This window comes from Cottoperca gobio, chromosome 3 (genome assembly GCF_900634415.1).
Source record: "Cottoperca gobio chromosome 3, fCotGob3.1, whole genome shotgun sequence".
NCBI lineage: Eukaryota > Metazoa > Chordata > Actinopteri > Perciformes > Bovichtidae > Cottoperca > Cottoperca gobio.
Window position 1 is genome coordinate 8,493,198 of NC_041357.1, and position 21,088 is coordinate 8,514,285.

General features: G+C 37.4%; 1 protein-coding gene across 1 annotated transcript in view; it reads left to right on the plus strand.

The window, feature by feature from the left end:
* LOC115026029 (C-myc promoter-binding protein-like) overlaps nucleotides 1–21,088 on the plus strand; it is a 73,535-nt gene that overhangs the window by 18,973 nt on the left and 33,474 nt on the right. Inside the window, 12 exon segments of the mRNA XM_029458571.1 lie at nucleotides 2,285–2,531; nucleotides 4,535–4,604; nucleotides 6,454–6,623; nucleotides 9,815–10,110; nucleotides 11,396–11,462; nucleotides 11,680–11,738; nucleotides 12,090–12,234; nucleotides 12,672–12,847; nucleotides 13,365–13,465; nucleotides 14,676–14,891; nucleotides 20,578–20,723; nucleotides 21,028–21,066. Coding sequence (XP_029314431.1) covers nucleotides 2,285–2,531; nucleotides 4,535–4,604; nucleotides 6,454–6,623; nucleotides 9,815–10,110; nucleotides 11,396–11,462; nucleotides 11,680–11,738; nucleotides 12,090–12,234; nucleotides 12,672–12,847; nucleotides 13,365–13,465; nucleotides 14,676–14,891; nucleotides 20,578–20,723; nucleotides 21,028–21,066 — 1,732 coding nt within the window.

The window sequence follows — 21,088 nt, forward strand, 5'->3', positions numbered from 1 at the left end:
CTTCCTGCAATGTATTGTAAATCTCAGCAATGCCACTGGACCGCTCGGTTAGAGCTTCCTCATTGGCTCAAACCAATGCTATGTAGCCAAATTGTAAACAATTAATGATAACGACTAACCGCCAATAGCTGAATGTCCAGAAGTTGCCGCAGTGATTTTGGGGAAACAAAATGTATTTTCAATCTGCATAAAATCCAGTGTGAAATGATTTTAATGGAGAAAAATCACTTGTATCAAATCAACTGTGGACAGGCCGCTCTGTTGGCATTATTATTATTATTATTATTATTATTTTATTATTATTATTATAATAATTACAAATGCGGCTCTTTATTTCTATAATCATAGTGTATATACATATTACATATTTTGAAGACAATAATGTTATAAATAATAAACACACACACACACACACACACACACACACACACACACACACACACACACACACACACACACTGTTTATGTATTGCAACATATTGCTGTGTTCATTATTTGTCTTATTCCTAGTAATGATCAGCTGCTGCCCTCAGCAACCATTATACTGTAGCTGATGTCGTGCCTAAAAATGTCGTCCATATCATGTCGATTCTTAAAAGCTGAAGTGCTCGGCGCTGCCTAAAAATCAGTAGTACCGTATCAGTATCAGCAGTTTTCCACAGCGGACACTTTCTGCCTGCCTTGCAACCGTTCCTCATTGTTATTTAGCAACAGAAAGTGGAATAGTGTGAGGTGCTGTTACAGGTGTCCTCAGCAACTTCTGTTGAGCTGGGGGAATTCATTACTGTTTGTTCAGCCTCACACCTCTGGCAGGCAGCAGGCAGGTGGTGACAATGCTAAGGAGACTCATACCGGCCTCTGACACTACAGACTGCAGTGCTTATCAGGCACTGACACAGAGGCTTGGCTTAGACTGTATCAGCGGCTATGGTCTGCTGATAGCCCAGAGGGGCTGCACTTCGCAGACATTGGTAGGACTAATGGGAAGCTGTAGTGTGTGTGAGCATGTGTGTGCAGAGAGCCATCATTTACGACCATTTTAACATAATGCTCCATGTGATAGTGAGTTGTTGCTCAGGCTGCAGATGGAATAATTAGTATTATCTGTGACCAGTGGACAGCATGCCGCTGGGGACAGCTCACATTCTGTCGCTCGCTACACTACATTTAAGAACATATTTATTAGTAATTCTCTCAACAACAATTTTATAATAAATCAAAATGAATGTGTTCATTTGAAAGACCTATTTATTTTACAAGTCTTTTAATGTTTGATTGTGTTGTTTTCTATCAGACCTCACCTGCACAAAACTTTCTCACACACAACACAACACAACACACAACTCCAGCTTTTAGGAGAGACATTCATGGTCTGATTTAGCAAACACAAAAAACAAGTCTTGTTTAACAGCAGAGAAAGAAGTGCGCACAGTGTCCACAATTGATGGATAATTTCCCACGGCACACCTGACGATCTCTCACGGCACACTAAATCACTGGTCTAGTGGTTAGGCTTACAAATACCAGGGCTGCCACCATTGTGCCCCTGAGCAAGGCACTTGCAACCCTGAGTTGCTTCAGGGAGACTGTCCCTGTAGTTAGTTCACTGTAAGTTGCTCTGGATAAGAACGTCTGCTAAATGACCTGTAATGTAATGTAATGCAGCTGGAGCTCCTCACTTCACTACAGTAGTTTATGTGAGCTGCCATGTTATCTGACATTGAATATGGCAATTTCATGCAACATGTAGCTGCCAAACTGTCATTCTTTTACCAACCAGTCTCATAATCATGAGTTACAAAGAAACTAAAATACCTCATACTGATGACTTACTGTAAGTGAAACGGGAGGAATCTGCCGTTTTAAATGACTTCTTTCCCTCCAGTCATAATCTCACATGTTGCACTCCTGTAATTGTGGCCAAAGTTATTGAGTTTACAAGTGGCCCTGAGCTTGAAGTTAAGGAGACATCTGTGCACTCTGCCTGCCCCTTTATAAGATCATCGATCTCTCGCTGGTTTTTCATGAATCGCATCAATTCTGCTTTGCAGTTTATGAGGTGCAAAGCAGACATTAAGCTTAATCAACTCCCTTCTGTCAGCCACTGAGTACTGGGATAAATGCCCAGTTTAAGTCTTAAATAGGGAGCTCCACCTAATTGGCTCAATGACATCATGACTGCATATTGTGTTAATTAATTCTCCACGGTAATCACACGAAACAACGACTTGCTGATGTGGAGTTTTGTTTGGCTGACTGCCGTGTTGTGCCTCCTCCTTTTCAGCGTGCTGTATGAGTGGAAGGAGCGGCTTAAGCAGGGCTGCCACCTCATCCAGACCACACCCGCTGGTCGTCCGGCCAACATCAGCGGCAACTCCTCCCAGCGTATCTACGTCACCTACCGCCGGGCTCCCGAGAGCCAGCCGCACACCGCCCTGGCCGTCACCGACATCTGCATCATCATCCCGAGCAAGGGAGAGGCGCCCCCGCACACTTTCTGCAAGGTGGAGAAGAATCTGAACAGCAGCATGGTGAGAGAGACACTGGTGGACAGAAAACGCTTAGTCATTGTTACTTTTTGACATTTTATTTGGTGAGGTGTTCAGGCATTTCTAGTATCTACAAGGGAGTTTTGATCTGTAAACATCACATGTTGGTATCATTCATCCGATTTGAGCAAAGTCAGAACGGATTATCTGCCCAAATGATCCCGTGGTGTGAGTGGTTTATAGAATGCAAATGCAGTAATGTGTTGTTGCTAGCTCTGAGGAAAACTAAAAATGACCTGTCAGCCAACAATCATGGAAATGCTTGACGGGGAGAAGTTTTGTTTCTGCTTCATACTATAAGAAAATCGGTTAAAGCTGTCGTTATGTCTGTAGTCTCACACATTTTTAAAACCAGTTAAGATTTGAAAATCCTCTAGTTTGCACCAGACATGACAAACTATTTTTATGTCTGCATACTCCAAACTTCAATTGCTCATGCTCCTTTTGCTGTAGTTGTTAAAAGGAACTCTTGAAAATGAAGGAAATGGGTAACTTGGACAGAGGGTGCAGGTTGAGGTTGAGTGAGCACCACAAAATGTCAAATTCTTCATTACAGAATAACTGCTGGAATGTCTTTCATCATAACAATGCATTAACATATGTTACGCCATTACCTTTTGATTTCAGCGGAGTTCATTGCTCCTCTTGTCAGAGCCTTGTCTGAAATTCAAAATGTCGAGAGATTTTTTTAGCCAGAAGACTGGGAATTTTTCAACTGCACACTGCCGCCTCACTTTCCTTCAAGTCCTTCTCCACACGTTTTAAAGGAGATACTTAAATTGATCCTATGAGCTCCAGAAATACAGTTAGCATTGCAAGATGACTTGGAGCCTTATTGAAACGACTATGCCGGACACACACTGGCATACTTTTTTTTAAAGATTTGAAAGATTGCAGTTGTGTTTGAAAAAATGTAAAGCAGAGCTTCGCTGCGTCTTTTGTGCTGAAACATATTGGGGTGTTGTGAAGGAAAGAGAAATGAGAAATGGACTGCATCTCACCTGTTACTATTTCTTTTAAGTTAATTGTGCTTTTCCCGTAGTTAGGAGAGATATTTCAGCCCCTAAGTGACCCACTCAATCCAATTATGGAAAAGTGACCGTCCTACATTGCCTCAGGAAGTTTTTTTAATGCCATGTGTTTATACGGTTCCAGTCTGATTTTTTTTTCACTGAGGGAAGTCCCTCAAGTTTTATGGCCTCTGCTCTCGTACTTGGTATAATCCTCACCCAGTATTTATGGTTGGAAAAATGTCATATTCTCTTCATGTCTCTCACACACACTAGGATACTGTAAAAGTCCTGGCTATGTCAGGGTTAGGGGGTGTGTGTGTGTGTGTGTGTGTGTGTGTGTGTGTGTTGTGTGTGTGTGTGTGTGTGTGTGTGTGTGTGTGTGTGTGTGTGTGCACATGTGACTTAAAACCTCTGCACGCTGAGAGTAAGCGTGCCGGGAAGGGTTTAGAGAGACTTGTGGAGCACGCAGGAGGAGTTAAGGCTCCTACAATAAAATTGGGTTTTAATTACACACACTTTTCAATCTGACTAATGTTAGAGCTCTGAGCAACATTTCAGCACAGCTCTGGGTGCATACTTCATGTCCAGCCCCAGGTTGTTAAATGATGTGTTTCAAATCTTATTCGCCATAGACCATCTTCCCCTGACAAACGAGATGTTTATCTGTTGCATCATCACTGATCTCTACATGCTAATGGTTCAGTTTCTAGAGGCAGGCGCCTGCGTGTAGTTGCACTTTTGGTTGGGAAGTATAGGTCTAAACTGTTGGAGGGGTAATGAGAGTATTTTACAGCTTATTGATAATTACACTGAGTGGCTTTATGGGCGCACTTTAATTGAGTTGAATGATAAACGATAATAGACTGTACTTATACAGTGCTTGTCTTCCTTTGTTCCTGATTGGCCTTAAGGGGGCCTGTGCCATCATAAGGAACAACATGATAACTTTTCCCATTGTGCTCTTGTTTTCAGTGGGGCTCCTCTGTCTACCTGTGCTATAAGAAGTCTGTGGCCAAAACCAACACAATAGCCTACAAAGCAGGTAAACCCTCCTAATGCCATAACTACCAGTGCACGCAGATCCAAATACTGATATCAGTTAACCATGTTGTGTGAAAATACTTTCTCTCCTTCCTCAGTTCTTCCCCTAATCCCTTGTTCTGCTTGTGTGAGAAAAACTAAATTGTCAGAGAATGAGGATTATTGTAGATACGTTTGTTATATGAATAAGAAATTGTACAAAAATTAAGTTTGCTTTGAAGTGATGCATATTTATTGCATTAAACTTTGTTGTCAATTTGTTGCAGCTGTGTGGAAGTAGAAATGTCTCTAGAGACAAAGGTCTGCTGCAGAGTACACTGGCTGCACGAGGACATTCTGCTGCAGCAGTGCCTGCAAGTTTGGCCTTGTTGAAGCATGTTAATGTCTCAGAATTGAAGATGAGATAAGCCTCTGCACGCCAATATTCTTCTCCTTTTAAAGGGGTTAAAAGTTTGCCATATATTTAATGGTAATATGAGGCTTTTTCAGTGCCAAAAACAGCTGACAGAAGATTTTAATTTTCTGATAACGCTGTTGGCTCAGCGTGGCTGTGTTTGGCTCAGGCTCAGATTGGCTGGCTGATTTTTGTTTTGTTAAACATTTCTTGAAATATGCAGCAGACTGTGAATTGAGCGATCCTATCTGTTTCTCACTCATGCTTTGGATGAGTCAGCTCACAGAAAGTTTATTTTCAACATTTCAGTCGAACATGCATCAAGCTTTGACTTTTGGAAACAAACATGTTTTGCAACATCTGACTTTATTTACAGACTAATGCTGCAATTGATCCAGAACTGGACAAGCTAAGTTTGTTTTATTGGTGGATACATGGAAATAGTGTAAATGTGGACATTTAGCTGTAGAGAAGTGCAAAAACAAGAAATTCCCCAGTGTGACTGCTTTGGGGCCACACTAAAGTCCGTTCTCAAATCTAACAAATATTTATTTGTTTATTTTCAAAATCATATGTACCACTTTTCACATTGGCATAAATTAGTCACTTTTTTAAAAGCTTATTCTCCTGTTGCTTATTTCCTTCTTCCAAAACAGTGGTGAAGAACACCAGCAAGCAAAGTTGCGTTTTCATTGAAACTACCTCATGACTGGTGTGTTAACTGCGCTGTAGCTCAGTACTGTAACTAATACAACTGCTTGTCATGGTTTCTCACTGAAGTCATAATGACATTGCAGTGGAGAAAAGCTAATGACTGAATCCTTCTCCTCCTGTCCGTAGAGTCTGTGCATTAGCTCTTTAACACTGGAACAATCGCATTACAACTGTACAAACTGTCATAGTTTGGGTTGCTGACACAGCAAATTGTGTTTATGTATTCCTTCAGTGGGGCTATAATGTAGCTTTGCACTTGCAGGTGTTTTCATGATGAATAATTGTGTCCGTTTATCTTATTGAAGTGTTTAACGATTCTGCACTTACAATTTTCCAACATTTAGGGAATTACTTCTGATTAATATAAAGATATAAGAGACTGGTTTAAAGGTGAAGTTTTTTTTTAACAAGACAAACAGTTTTTTCTATAGATTGTGTCTGTTAATAATGCTTGTAGAGTCCCTGAGCCAAAGTAAGAAAGTGCACACTATGTCATTGTCTCGTTTGTGTCCACTGACACTGACTAATGACCCAAAGGCCTGATTACCAAGCTGTAATTTCTCACTGCAAAGCCAGGCGTTTGTAGTACTCAATAACGTACATTATCATTGTGATTATAATAAATGATACTTGTTTTGTTTCATTTTGAGCTTTGTAGAAAGGCGTCTTAGCATCTTAATGAGCACTTTAACACTTTGCTGCTTTCTAAATTGATTTTGTTTTTGTTTTTTTTCCTTTCCAGGTTTATTCAGCAGATATCCAGAGGAGGACTATGAGTCATTCCCTCTGCCAGAGTCTGTCCCTCTCTTCTGCCTTCCCATGGGGGCCACAATAGAGTGCTGGCCAGCCAAAACCAAATACTCCCTCCCTGTTTTTTCCACCTTTGTCCTCACTGGAGCCTCCGGAGAGAAGGTAAAATGGATAAATGGATACATTAACACTTCTATTGCTACTTTCTTTGTCTCTCAACTCGACGACTAACAAACATGTCAGTACCTATCAGACATGATCGGCTGCTAGTGACTGTTAGACCTCATCAACAGACTGTAACTGCCATCTACACAGCTGCCATGACCACAGACGTACACTCTGCAGTGGGGCATGAGAACTCCACAATGCTCTGCATGAAGGGAAAGTGGGTCAGGCATGCCTGTGTGTTTGTCAGGTGAAAACCTAGTGTTTCTTTATTTAATAAGGATAAGCCTGTTGGCTGGAAAAATATAAGAAAACACAAATAATGTAGTAAATGCATTAACACTTTATTATTACATTTATTAACATTAATGACAAGGGTGTTCTTTTTTTATGGCTCCGCGCCGGTGACAGTCGAGGCCAGAGGCTTTTTATTACGTCCATCCGTTCCATGCTTGTGAACGCAAATTTCTTCAAATGTGGCAAAACATCCACTTGGACTCAAGGATGAACTGATTAGATGTTGGTGGTCAAAGGTCAAGATTACTGTGACCTTATAAAACACTCTTATTTGGCCATAACTCAAGAATTCACACGCTAATTATGACATTTTCACACAAATGTCTTATTAGGATGGAATTATGAAGTGATGACATTGTGGACAGACGTGTGTAAACGTTAACTTGTTATGGGTGATGCACACATGTCCCTAATATAAACCATGTGTAGTGCGGACCTGATGGGTTGATCCAACATCCTATGGGGAAGTTTTCTTTAGTTTCTTCCTTCAGTTTAATTTCATTATAGTAACATACCATTCATACCATAGTACTTCCGCAAGTGGCCTTCTAGCACAGCAGAGGAAACGATTCCTCTTCAAGGCACTTCATATTGCTATTGTCAACAAACCAAATTATTTCCTGCTTGTTACACGGATATAGAGGTTTGTATACAACAGACCTAATTTCTTCTATGTTTTTGTTACATTGTAGCGAATTGTGACACATGCATCATACCCCCAATCTGTACAACTATAAGAAAAACAAGCGCGAACATGTCCGAACGACAACCCGTGAACATCCACTTACATGCAGTCCGGAGAATCACGGTTCATAACGGTTTAAGACGCCACACATTCTTGGTTTCCAAATCCAAACACAAGCCCCTTCCCGCTGTGCTCGTCTGTGGGTTTGGAAGGTGGCCCAGATGGGACGAGGCTCGTGTTGACACATATTAGTGAATTATGTGGTGAAACACAATCATGATTGAAAACAAATAACATCCAAAGCCTACTGACGTTGAGAAAGCAGTGGCTCTGCAGAACAAGGCCAGTTAGGGGTCGGCAGCGATCGCTGGTGCCAGACCCTCTGCGGTCTGCTGCTGCGGAGTCAAGTTTGTGTGTGTACAGGTGTGTATGTGCAGGGGGATATTTGGTGAGGACAGTGTGTATGCTGAGTTGTGATTTTTACTGGCTAAGGTCAGAGGGAGACTCCGCAGGAATCTGCAGTCTTCATGTTTAACTGAGCAGTCACCTGTTGACCCAGGTGTGCACACACACATTGCTTTATACTTATGAGAACCCTCTGTTGACTAATAACAATTCATTTAACCAGAACACTCACCTCTGCATGAAACTCTTGAACCTTTCTAACTTTTACTTACTCCAAGTTTAAGAGCCTTGAAACCCACAGTTTTATATGAAGAGTATTCCGATAGTATCAGACATTGCAGTATTACAGTGTTACATTATTAGATATTATTGGATTATTATTGCATACTGATTTAGCAACATGCAAGCAGCGTTTTACTTTTGCAGATGCTCGAGGAGGAGCACATTTGAAATACTTTATACACTGTTGTTTTGTTTAACCTGTAACAGTGCATCCTATTTTAGAAACTGGAAGAAATATCTAAATATGTAGATGAACTAGTATCTATAGCTGTCAGATAAATGTACTATATACTAGATACTATATATAATATACTATATTTCTCTCTTAGAAGTAGGTGAGCAGAAGTATGAAGTGGCAGAAAATGGAAATAGCCGAAGCCTCAAAATTGTACTTAAGTACAGTTTTTAAGTAAATGTACTTTTGACTCTTCGTTATTCAAAACTCATGTTAACTCAGACATGAACTCTTGCGCACCCTAACGCTAAACTATCCCAAATACTAAATCCTCTTTCTGTTGTCTTCATTTTTGTGTTTTTTCTTTCTTAGTGAATATTTGTACATGTTTTGCGATTGATTATGACAGAATAAACCCAAACCAACCCTGTATGAGTCCCTTGTGTAGGTGAGGATTGGTTATGACTTTACAACGCCACAAATGTTTTGTTTGTGTCACACACATGAATGATTAGGTCCAATTGTCATTCATATTCATAGAATGGTGCAGGCCTCTTTTCTGAACACAAACACACAGGCGTCCTCAGTTTATTCATCAGCAAACAAAGAAATGGGCCACCTCGGTCCATTTCGGGGGAAAATATTGAAAACTGACTCACACAGGCGGCCAGCAGATAAGCCAGTTAGCTTTGATCTCTGTGTGAATTGGGGAAAGTCTCATATTTCCAGGAAGCAGAGGGGATTTATTTGGCCTAATGCTGACGCTGGCTCGGCTAACTGCTGTTTGTTTGGCCGCAGTTAGCACTCATGGTATTGATCGATAAAGGTTAAACACAAGTGCACCGCGTTTACTTTATTTCTATGCTTATTGATGTTTTCATTTATTTAAGAGTGCAGGGATGATCCAGAAAACTGCATAGAGGAATTTAAACTGTCTGCTGCTTTACATTATTCATCCATCTGTTGGAAGATTTCCAGAAGAAAAAGATTGTTAAACATTTAGGATATTTAGGATTGTCCTCACTTCTTCAACGGGCTGCAAAATGGTTAAGATTTAGATTAAGGTTACTTACACAAGCAAGGGAATGCATGATACATACTACAGAGAGCTAGAAGATATGCGAGAGGTGCATCAAAGGACAGTCTATGTGTGTTGACCTCTGAGCCGCACATTCCTACAGCAGAAAGACCTTTGAAAGAACAAGTAGCTGTCACATCATCAATGTATAACTGTAACGATGACATGCAGCGTGACTTTAGGCTGTTTTGAGAGAGCTCTAGTTCATCCAGCCAATGTATGTGATGCATCTGCAGATGGTGAGCTGTGTATCCAACATGTTTCAGGTGTACGGTGCTGCCATTCAGTTCTACGAGCCCTTCCCGCAGGAATGTCTGACTGATCAGCAGCGCTCCCAGCTGGGTCTCCTGAGTCCGGATCCACGAAACCCTCCCTCATCCAACTGTACAGGGACAGCCAGCAGCAGCACCACTAACAGCACCACCACAACCCCACGCTTGGTCTACACCAACAAGTGTATCTGTCTGCTTTCCCACTGGCCCTTCTTTGACGCTTTCCGCAAGTTCCTCACATTCCTCTATCGCTACTCCATCTCCTGCCCTCACGCCCTGCCCATCGAGAAGTGAGCTCTTTTTTTGATCTCTCCATTCCACCACATTATGCTCTGTTCTTGCTAATTGGGAATTGTACATGTTGTTCTTTATAATTTTGCAAAGTGGGGGAAGCCAGTAGTTCCAGAAGTGTTTTTCCCAATTTTGTATTTCCATTTCAAATGTTTCTTTAAAAGATGTCCTCAGTGTTACTTAACATAGACTCTCATGTGACTCTCCCAGATGTTACAATCCTGTAGGTGAGGGTGAATACTACACTAATGATGAGCCTCTGCCACCGTCGCTATGGAGAATAAGCCAGTCAGAGCGATAGCAACGCTTTATTGTTGAAAACACGGCACTGTAGTTGCCCCACTGAAAATAAATAAAAAGCAAAAAAAAAGTAAATTGCTTTTAGCTGCAGTTTGTCAGCTAATCACCCCCGTTAGCCGTGATCGTGACAGAATTTTAAACTCAGTGATTGGATATTTCTTGCCGAAATGCACCCTGGTAGTCAAAGTTAACTTCTCTTTATGTACACAGACTAAGAACCACATATTTTTAATGCAGCTGTTAACTTTTTGTACTGATGATGACGAGGACAGTTAAAGGAGGAGAGCTAAACTATTCGAACTTTGAGTCACGTAACATTTTCTATGTGGAAAAGTAATTGGACTTTTACTTCACCCCCTGAAATAGCTCCTTACATTTTGCAACTCTATTATTTCAGGCGATATATCCTCTGTTCTATATCTGATAATTACCTGATAATGTTGAAAGATTTCTTTAAAGTCACATTCGGACGGGATTTAAATCTCTGACCCAGTGCAGGTAATATTTAAATCACCCACCTCCCCTACAGAAATATCCTGTCCGATTGGGGCTAAAGACAGATAGATTTGTTGTTGACAAAAGTGCAACATTCTTGTACATCAATGAACTATATGGTAATATTGTAGGAGGAGGATATAGGAGATATTATCAATATGTGATATGCAATGCAACTGAGGGACTGATCGCATCGTCTGATGTTATATGTTGATGTTTTAGTTGGAAAAATGTTCCATCTACACTTGAATCACTCAGTGCTGCTTGCAAATATTACACGTGTAATCGTGTAACAATACGCCAAATAACAAAATAGGTATACAGTATTGAGTCACGCTGTTTGGGTGATTTGTAACAAAAGAGTCACGCTTTTCATGTTTTACAGCTTACAAAGATCTTACCCGTCTGAGCGGGTGCATTGACTGATTATTCGGTCACCAACTGTGGATATTTTTTGTCTCATTTCTTTTATTTCTTTTTCTTTTCCAGGCACATCTCTCACTTTATGCACAAAGTTCCCTTCCCTTCCTCTCAGAGGCCTCGCATCCTGGTGCAGGTAAGTTTAGGTCGCAAGAGTAACGTGATGTTAGCTGCATATGGTGCATGTTAGAAATTGGTATTTACTTATCATTTTGCAGACAGTGTTTGAAGGTGTTTAGGATTGCCAATGGGGTGCAGATTTCTTCCCTCCATTATGGATGAATACTTAAATGATTCAGGGCAGGCATATTTTGCTCGGTTGGTTTTTATCTCACTTTCCAGCTTTTCTGCAGCTTTCCCCTCATGACAGCCTGATGTTGAGCCAGCCAGTGTCTTCTCCTTTACCTCTCAGGTAAGAGCAGCTGCTTTTCTGGTGATATCTGACAGCACTTATTTTGTGCTAAAATGTAAAGGAATTATGTATTTTGTATAGACTGTCCCAAGAATGCAGTGTATGTATCTGCAGAAAAACATAGTTCAGATGTTTTGATGACTTGACAATTTCAAGTTTATTGAGCTCCCTTTCTTACACTTGAGAATAAAATACAGAGAATACCAATATCAGATTGACAGGACAACAATAGTATTTGTCTCAAGAGTATTTTGAGACCCAAAATGTGTTTTAAGCGCCAGAGAAAGTTGAGACACTCTGTTGTAGTTCCTTCTCGGCAGTAGTATACAATTTCTATTGTGTTTTCCGTAGCGGTGGTCGATTTTCCACGCTGCTCCAGAACCTTGGAGCAGAGAACGCCGTCACCTTGCTGGTGTTTGCCGTCACTGAACATAAGATCCTGGTCCACTCGCTACGACCCGCCGTACTGACCAGCGTCACTGAGGCTCTGGTGTCTGTGAGTTACTGCATTGAGCTACACTGAGCCCCCTGACCATATTGGCTTCACACTCTTCACGCTACCATCTTGTTCTTTTTCAAACGCATTCTTCTTCTTTTGTTGTTTTTTTAGTAAACTGCTGCACATATAATTATTAATGTCTAATTTGACTGTTATATTCACTGCGTTGGTCACTATCAGTTGTAGAAACAGGCCGCTTAAGTCATAAAGTGTGTTTGAAGGGAATTCTGGTTGATGGCAGAACTTCTTCTTCAACGAACTCATCATTCTACATCATTAGGAGGTGTTTCTTCATAGTGAGCTCAACTGTACTGCTCACCAGACTGTTGACCACTTTAAAATCATTATAATTAACCAGCAACATTTAACAATGAAGCCCCATCTTCCTTTTCACCTCACTTTTATCTTTCTCATCTTCTTCATCCTCCACGCAGATGATCTTCCCGTTCCACTGGCAGTGCCCATATATTCCTCTGTGCCCCCTGACGTTGGCTGACGTGTTGAGCGCCCCCTGTCCTTTCATCGTAGGAGTGGACTCCCGCTACTTTGATCTTTATGACCCCCCACCAGACGTGAGCTGCGTGGATCTGGACACAAACACCATCTTCCAGTGAGTACAGAACGCAAGAATCTCCCCATTGCAGCTGATTATTATTGATGTGAGGGATAATACTTGCAAAATTACAGTTTTGTAGAACTGAATCTGTCTTCGACACTCAGTTGCCATCTCATGATTGTATGGGATCACTGTGTGTAGGATTAACTACAGAGCAGTGAGCTGCACATATACTGTACCACTGTTCCAGCTCAACATTGTTTCCTTTGCAGCATTTTTTCCCCAGACCACACAACTGCCAGGTCATGAGTTCTAAGTTTAGAGACAAGACCGTTTTCCTGGAGTCTGGGTGGAAATGGTTATTTTTGTAGTGTCAGACTCGTTTTAATATGAAGAAAATGCATTTTTCTGGTTCCTCAGGTAAGGTCAGAAATGGTTCAAATCAGTTTTTGGCCTTATTACCAGCCAGGCAGCGTTAGGGTGGTTTGAACTTCCCTAGCCCGACCGCTGTCCATGTTGGTTTTGGCCTCTCAGCTTCTCCACAGCTCACTTTGTGCTTCTGCTTTTCCAGCAATGAAGATAAGCGAGCCCTCACGTGGAAGATCCTGCCAAAGAAGGCCTGTAAAAACCTAATGAATGTGCTGAGCAATCTCTACCAGCAACTGGTTGACGGTGAGTTTTGAGCTGATAAATGAAGAACACATGACATGATTGATTTTGTTGTATTAGTTTCATGATCAGTCCTGCAAGTATGGCAAAGTACACTTTCAGCAAAACTTTCCATTCTGTAGTTCTTTTTATTTTGTGTTGCGTTGAATAGAAGGTGATAGGTTGTCATTATGCCGCCGCGCTGACGACAGCGTTGTTTTCGGGTTGTCCGTCCGCCCCATTCTTGTGAATGCAATATCTCAGGAACGCATTAAGGGAATTCAAATTTGGCACAAGCATCCACTTGGACTAAAGGATGAACTGATTCGATTGTGGTGATCAAAGGTCAAAGTCACAGACTTTACAACATGTTTTGTTCATGACATGAATTAATATGTTAATTATAATTTAATACAAATGTCTAATAGGATGAAGTGATGACATTTTGGACAGACATCTAAACCTCAACATGACTGCTTGGTAAAGCAGTTATTCTAGTTTTTTTCTAAAGGGCAAGTTTGAATTTGTTCGTATTAGATTTTTTTTTAAAAGAGACAGATCTTCACAGAGTGTGTTAAGCTTTATTCATCATCTTTTAGTTTGGATTGGGTTGTCTTTACAATTTGTTCTCCATTCAATATATAATGTTCTGCTCTCCATTCCACAAATTGAAAGCCAGTTATAATCCCATCATAGCATCATTTCCTAATTACCCGTCTGCCCTGCCGTGGTGCTGATTGTATTATTGTCAACTAGCTCTGCTCATCATGGAGCGCGCTCCCTGAGACATCATGAAACCTGCTGCTTATCAGGCTGCAGAAATCGAATAAATAAATGTTCTCATTCAGTGAAGTGAAAATCTACCAAGTTTCTGCTGAAGTGCTGAATATTGATATGCCTGCCAGAGTTTTCAGTGGATCATTTAAGCCTCATGGACTTCAGGAAACTCTGAAATTAATCGAGAGTTTATTTTTTATGAATACTTAATGACTTAAAGCAGTGCTTTGGTGTAAGACCTTTCAAAAATATAGGTGTGTGCACATGTGTGCGTGTTTGTCGGGAGCGAAGCCCCGCCCTTCGCAAAACAGAGCGAAGTAGAGAATGTGAATGCGCAAAGTAGACGGTAAACACTGTAAACGCGGGGCTCCGTTGGGCGCGCCCCCCCTGAAACAATCGTAGGGAAACACTGGTCTGTACTGACAGCTGCTGATTTTTTTCACTCGTCTGTCTTCAGGTCACCAGCGTCCTGATGGGCTACTGGAACTGAACATGAGTGATTCATCAGAGCTGAGCTGTGGGAAGAGCCTCCACACACTGGAGCTGGAGATCCAGGAAGCCTTCCTGCGCTTCATGGCGGCCATTTTGAAAGGCTACCGCTCATTCTTACGACCCATCACCCAGGCACCCTCTGAGAAAGCTACAGACGCCAGCTCGCTCTTTGACTTGCAAGGTATCTGGAATAATGTCACTCTGACCACATGTAGCCAAAACACATTTATTTCTCCACGTGCAGTGTAGAGGAAACCGAGTGAAGGGATGAACCCAGCTGTCCTTTTTCCCAACAGTGTCCAATGTTGACTACAGTTTCATGAGCCAATTGTTTCTCTCTGAAAGAAATGTATCTAAATGACGATTCCCACCAAAGTGTGTACTGATCACAGATGGTTTAAACTCTGCTTGTTTAATACCAGTAATCCAAAAGACGTGTTCCGTCATGCACAAGACCAGCTAGTCCTCCATGAACTCTTAAGAAAAGTTGGACCAGATTGAGTGCTTTTGTAACAATATTTGTTTACTGTGCTTTCTATTGAATAAACAGTACAAAGCCTATAATCACTGCATGATTTAGAAGCTTGTGATTATAGTCATTTAAACAATATAATTAGAAGGAGCTTTGGCATATTTTGACAGGTGTCCCTTTGATGAACAGATTGTAAATAGATGTAAAGAGATAGTAAGCGGATCCTCGGTTAAGATTATTTGTTCAGACAATTATTTGCAAGGTCAAGAATAAACTTTAATGCTTTTTAGGATTGTGAAACATCTAAGACAAACCCTTTCAAACAGAATGACATTTCTTTTGGAGGGTACGTGGTCGATGATTTTTAAACTGGACATTTTTTATTCTGTTGAAGCCTTTTCTGATTATTAGTGGAATAAAGGGCTTCAATGTAAGTCAGTCACTCAGTAAGGTTTGTTGGTATAGCCTTGTATTAAAAAGAGTATAATGTCTGAATAGCTTTACAGGACTGCATCTCTTTGTCATTGTTTCCAGTCTTTTCTACAAACATCGCTCAGACGTGACATCTCATGTGATCATATCCAAGTCAAGGTTCTTGGGATAAAGAGCCGGACTGATATTTACGTAAATCATCTGATGAGTACTGATTTTAACAATGAAACAGCGAATGGGAGAAAACCAATATTACTGAGGCCAGTGATTGAGTTACCAACGTGCCCGTTTGAGCGCATCGACCACCAGGAGATTTTAAACAGAGTGATGGTCAGATCAAAATGTCTGACATCCATAACATGCTCCACTTCTTTGTCATTATTCAGGCTTCAGCCAAGACTGAAGTCGCAGTTTTACAGTTACAGTGCATGATTAGCACTAATGAGTCCATGAATTTACAACCTAAATACTGCGTCATCTGTAGCACCTTCCTCTCTACAGCTGGCCAGCCTCTAAAACAGATGGCGTTGTTTAATACATGAGCTCTCATAAGTGTCCATCCCCAGCTCTGAGTAAACACACAGAACGTGTTTGGGTAGGAAGGCTGAGGTTTGAGGAGGGGTTGGAGGTTGAAGGCTGTTTGCAGACTGAAGGTCAGTCAGTTAGCAGCGCAGCTGCTAAATGCTCCAGAGGCCTGACTGTGGCCTCTGGATGGGAGCCTGTGAAAGCTGGTTGACATCACAGCTGAAATGAGTTAGGAGGAAATCATGGAGGCTAGCTGTAGCCAAGGTCGTGTCTAGTGGGAGGTATATGATATAGCAAACAGGAATGGCTGCAGTACATTACATGATGACTGGAGGACAGATGTAACTGCTCGTGCATCAAGTGTATGAACTCCTGACCGTTTTCGGATCTATAACAACAAAAGTTACAGTGTGTTAATGTGCTTTTGTAGATTTCCCTGCGGTCCCATATAAATCACACTTTCCTCCATCATATGATTAAAGTGGTTTCAGTCCAACAGCTGTGACTTTAACGGTGTTACATACAGATTGTGTCTGCATTTTCTTCTGCGTTACAAACAGTGGAATTGGTAATTGTTGGTTGAGGGTTGTTAGTATCTAAGTTCCTTCTATTGTGTATTTGTTACTGTCTAAGGTCACAACAAAGCTAATAATATGAGGACCTGTTTCGGTCTTCAATGTCCAATCACCACTGTCTGGGGTTGGGAGTTGTTTGGTGTTTTTTATTATTATTATTATTATTATTATTATTATTATTATTATTATTATTATTATTATTATTAAGTATCTTTATGTCTGTTGGGCTCTTTGTTGATGTTTTAAACCTTGTCATTTAATAAGGGTTAGCTGATGTTTACATTATTACACACACATTGAGCACTTTAAGTACTTCTTAAAAGTTGAGTTTCAAAGTTCTATCTTGACCTTTGGAAATAAGGTTAACAAATAATTTCACCTCAAGGTCCATTTATCATCTGTTCTGGAGATGTGTCATTCCATGAAGATCATGTTATATGATCAAAAGCTCCAGAACAGTTACTAAATGAACCTCGAAGTGAGACTGATCTGTTGTTTGTTGTGGCTTGTCAGCTCTCAGCAGTACTCTGTTCTTACTATCTTACCATATAACTATATAATATAACTATATAATATAACTATATAACTATATAATATAAATATATAATATAACTATATAACTATACACCATATAACTATATAATATAACTATAACTATATACCATATAACTATATAATAAAACTATATAACTATATACCATATAACTATATAATATAACTATATAACTATATACCATATAACTATATAACTATATAATAAAACTATATAACTATATACCATATAACTATATAATAAAACTATATAACTATATACCATATAACTATATAATAAAACTATATAATAAAACTATATAACTATATACCATTAAACTATATAATAAAACTATATACTATATAACTATATAATAAAACTATAGAATATAACTATATACTATATAACTATACCATAAACTATAGAATAAACTATATAACTATATACCATATAACTATATATATAACTATATAACTATATACTATATAACTATTATATAAACTATATAACTATATACCATATAACTATATAATAAAACTATATAACTATATACCATATAACTATATAATAAAACTATATAACTATATACCATTAAACTATATAATAAAACTATATAATATAACTATATAATAAAACTATATAATATAACTATATAACTATATAATAAAACTATATAATATAACTATATACCATATAACTATATAATAAAAATATATAACTATATACCATAAAACTATATAATATAACTATATATCATATAACTATATAATATAACTATATACCATATAACTATATAATATAACTATATAACTATATTATATAACTATATACCATATAACTATATAATAAAACTATATAACTATATACCATATAACTATATAATAAAACTATATAACTATATACCATATAACTAAAACTATAATAAAACTATATAACTATATACCATATAACTATATAATATAACTATATAATAAAACTATATAACTATATACCATATAACTATATAATAAAACTATATAACTATATACCATATAACTATATAATAAAACTATATAACTATATACCATATAACTATATAATATAACTATATAACTATATAACTATATAACTATATACCATATAACTATATAATATAACTATATAACTATATACATATAACTATATAATATAACTATATAACTATATAATAAAACTATATAACTATATACCATATAACTATATAATAAAACTATATACCATATAACTACATAATATAACTATATAACTATATAATAAAACTATATAACATATAACTATATAATATAACTGTATAACTATATACCATATAACTATATAATAAAACTATATAACTATATACCAGTATAACTATATAATATAACTATATACCATATAACTATATAATAAACTATATAACTATATACCATATAACTATATAATATAACTGATAACTATATACCATATAACTATATAATAAAACTATATAACTATATACCATATAACTATATAATAAAACTATATAACATATAACTATATAATATAACTGTATAACTATATACCATATAACTATATAATAAAACTATATAACATATAACTATATAATATAACTGTATAACTATATACCATATAACTATATAATAAAACTATATAACTATATACCATATAACTATATAATAAAACTATATAACTATATACCATATAACTATATAATATAACTATATACCATATAACTATATAATATAACTATACCATATACTATATAATAAACTATAATATAACTATATACCATATAACTATATAATATAACTATATACCATAAACTATATAATATAACTATATACCATATAACTATATAATAAAACTATAATATAACTATATACCATATAACTATATAATATAACTATATAATACAACTATATAACTATATACCATATAACTATATAATAAAACTATAATATAACTATATACTATATAACTATATACATATAACTATATAATAAAACTATAATATAACTATATACTATATAACTATATACCATATAACTATATAATAAAACTATATAACTATATATATAACTATATAATAAAACTATATACCATATAACTATATACCATATAACTATATAATATAACTTTATAATAAAACCATATAACTATATAATAAAACTATATAACTATATACCATATAACTATATAATATAACTATATAATAAAACCATATAACTATACCATATAACTATATAATAAAACTATATAACTATATACCATATAACTATATAATATAACTATATAACTATATAATATAACTATATAACTATATAATAAAACCATATAACTATATACCATATAACTATATAATAAAACTATATAACTATATACCATATAACTATATAATATAACTATATAACTATATAATATAACTATATAACTATATAATAAAACCATATAACTATATACCATATAACTATATAATAAAACTATATAACTATATAATAAAACTATATAACTATATACCATATAACTATATAATAAAACTATACAATTAGTCATAATTATGTGATTAAATATGAAAAAACACAAACATTGAAACCTCCAAACATCAATGTTTGTGTTTTTTCTTATTTAATCACATAATGATGTAAGAATAATAAGTAAATTAGAGGCTAAGTGTCTTCAGCTTTCAGTGATAAAATAAATAAATAAAGAAAAGCACAAAACACTTCCTATTAGCAACACTTTAACGCTTTAATCATTTTTGATTGTTGAATGAGTAATTCAACAATCAACTAATCATTAAATCACTATTTAGGACATTAGAGTTTCCAGAGAGTGTTTTTAGACTCTACTGGAAAGCTGTACTTACTGTAAAGAAAAGACATAGAAAGCTATTTAGTGAAGCTACTGAGAGGAGTTTTAGTGAGAACCAGTTGATGGTCCAGGTTGCGAGTGTCAGGATTAAAATATTTATCAGCTTCAGGAATTGTTTCTCTGCAGCGATGTAAATCAGTGTTTGGCTTCCACCTCTGTCCTGTAAGCCAGCTTTCAGTCTAGCAACTATTAACATTTAAGCTGCTTTCAGAATCTATTACGGAAGCTATTCACCACGTTGTTGTATGTACCGAATTGGCTATTCGACTAATAACTACGTGTTGGCTTGCCAACACCTTTTGAAAAAGTAAATTGCTCTGGTGCATGTAGATAATAGTTAAGCTACCTAAATAAACCTGCTACTATATCATGAATTATCTGTGAATCCCTCCTCACATTAGAAAGTCTCATCAAAGAGAGATTACTATCATTTGTAAAAGCTAATCTAAACATTTTTTGTCCGCAGGGTTCTTGAAGAGCCGTGACCGCTCACATCAGAAGTTCTACTCGATGATGACCAAAACCCAGATGTTCATCCGCTTTATTGAGGAATGCTCCTTCGTCAGCGACAAAGACGCTAGTCTGGCCTTCTTTGACGACTGTGTGGACAAAGTAAGTGTAGTAATTAATCGTAAAAAACATACTATATAGTATATATTTATGTGTGGAAGCTTCTCGCTAAAATCTACACATCCTCTTTGGCCATTTCTGTTAATTTTACACTCATTATTATCTGAGTTTTCTGCCTTCTGGAGTGGTTCTACTTTACTCACCAGGCCACTTTGTGCTCCACTTATCGTAGTATTAGTAGTTTCCACTCTTCTGTGTCACTTCACCTGTGTTAAGCCAAACCTTTCCTTTTCTAATTTCTTGAGTTTGTGTTCCTCTTTCCCTCTCTGTCTCTGTTTGCGAGCAGCTCTACAATTCAGAGCGGAGTGCAGACAAATCGGGCAAGGTAAGTCTATTGTTATTTGGTT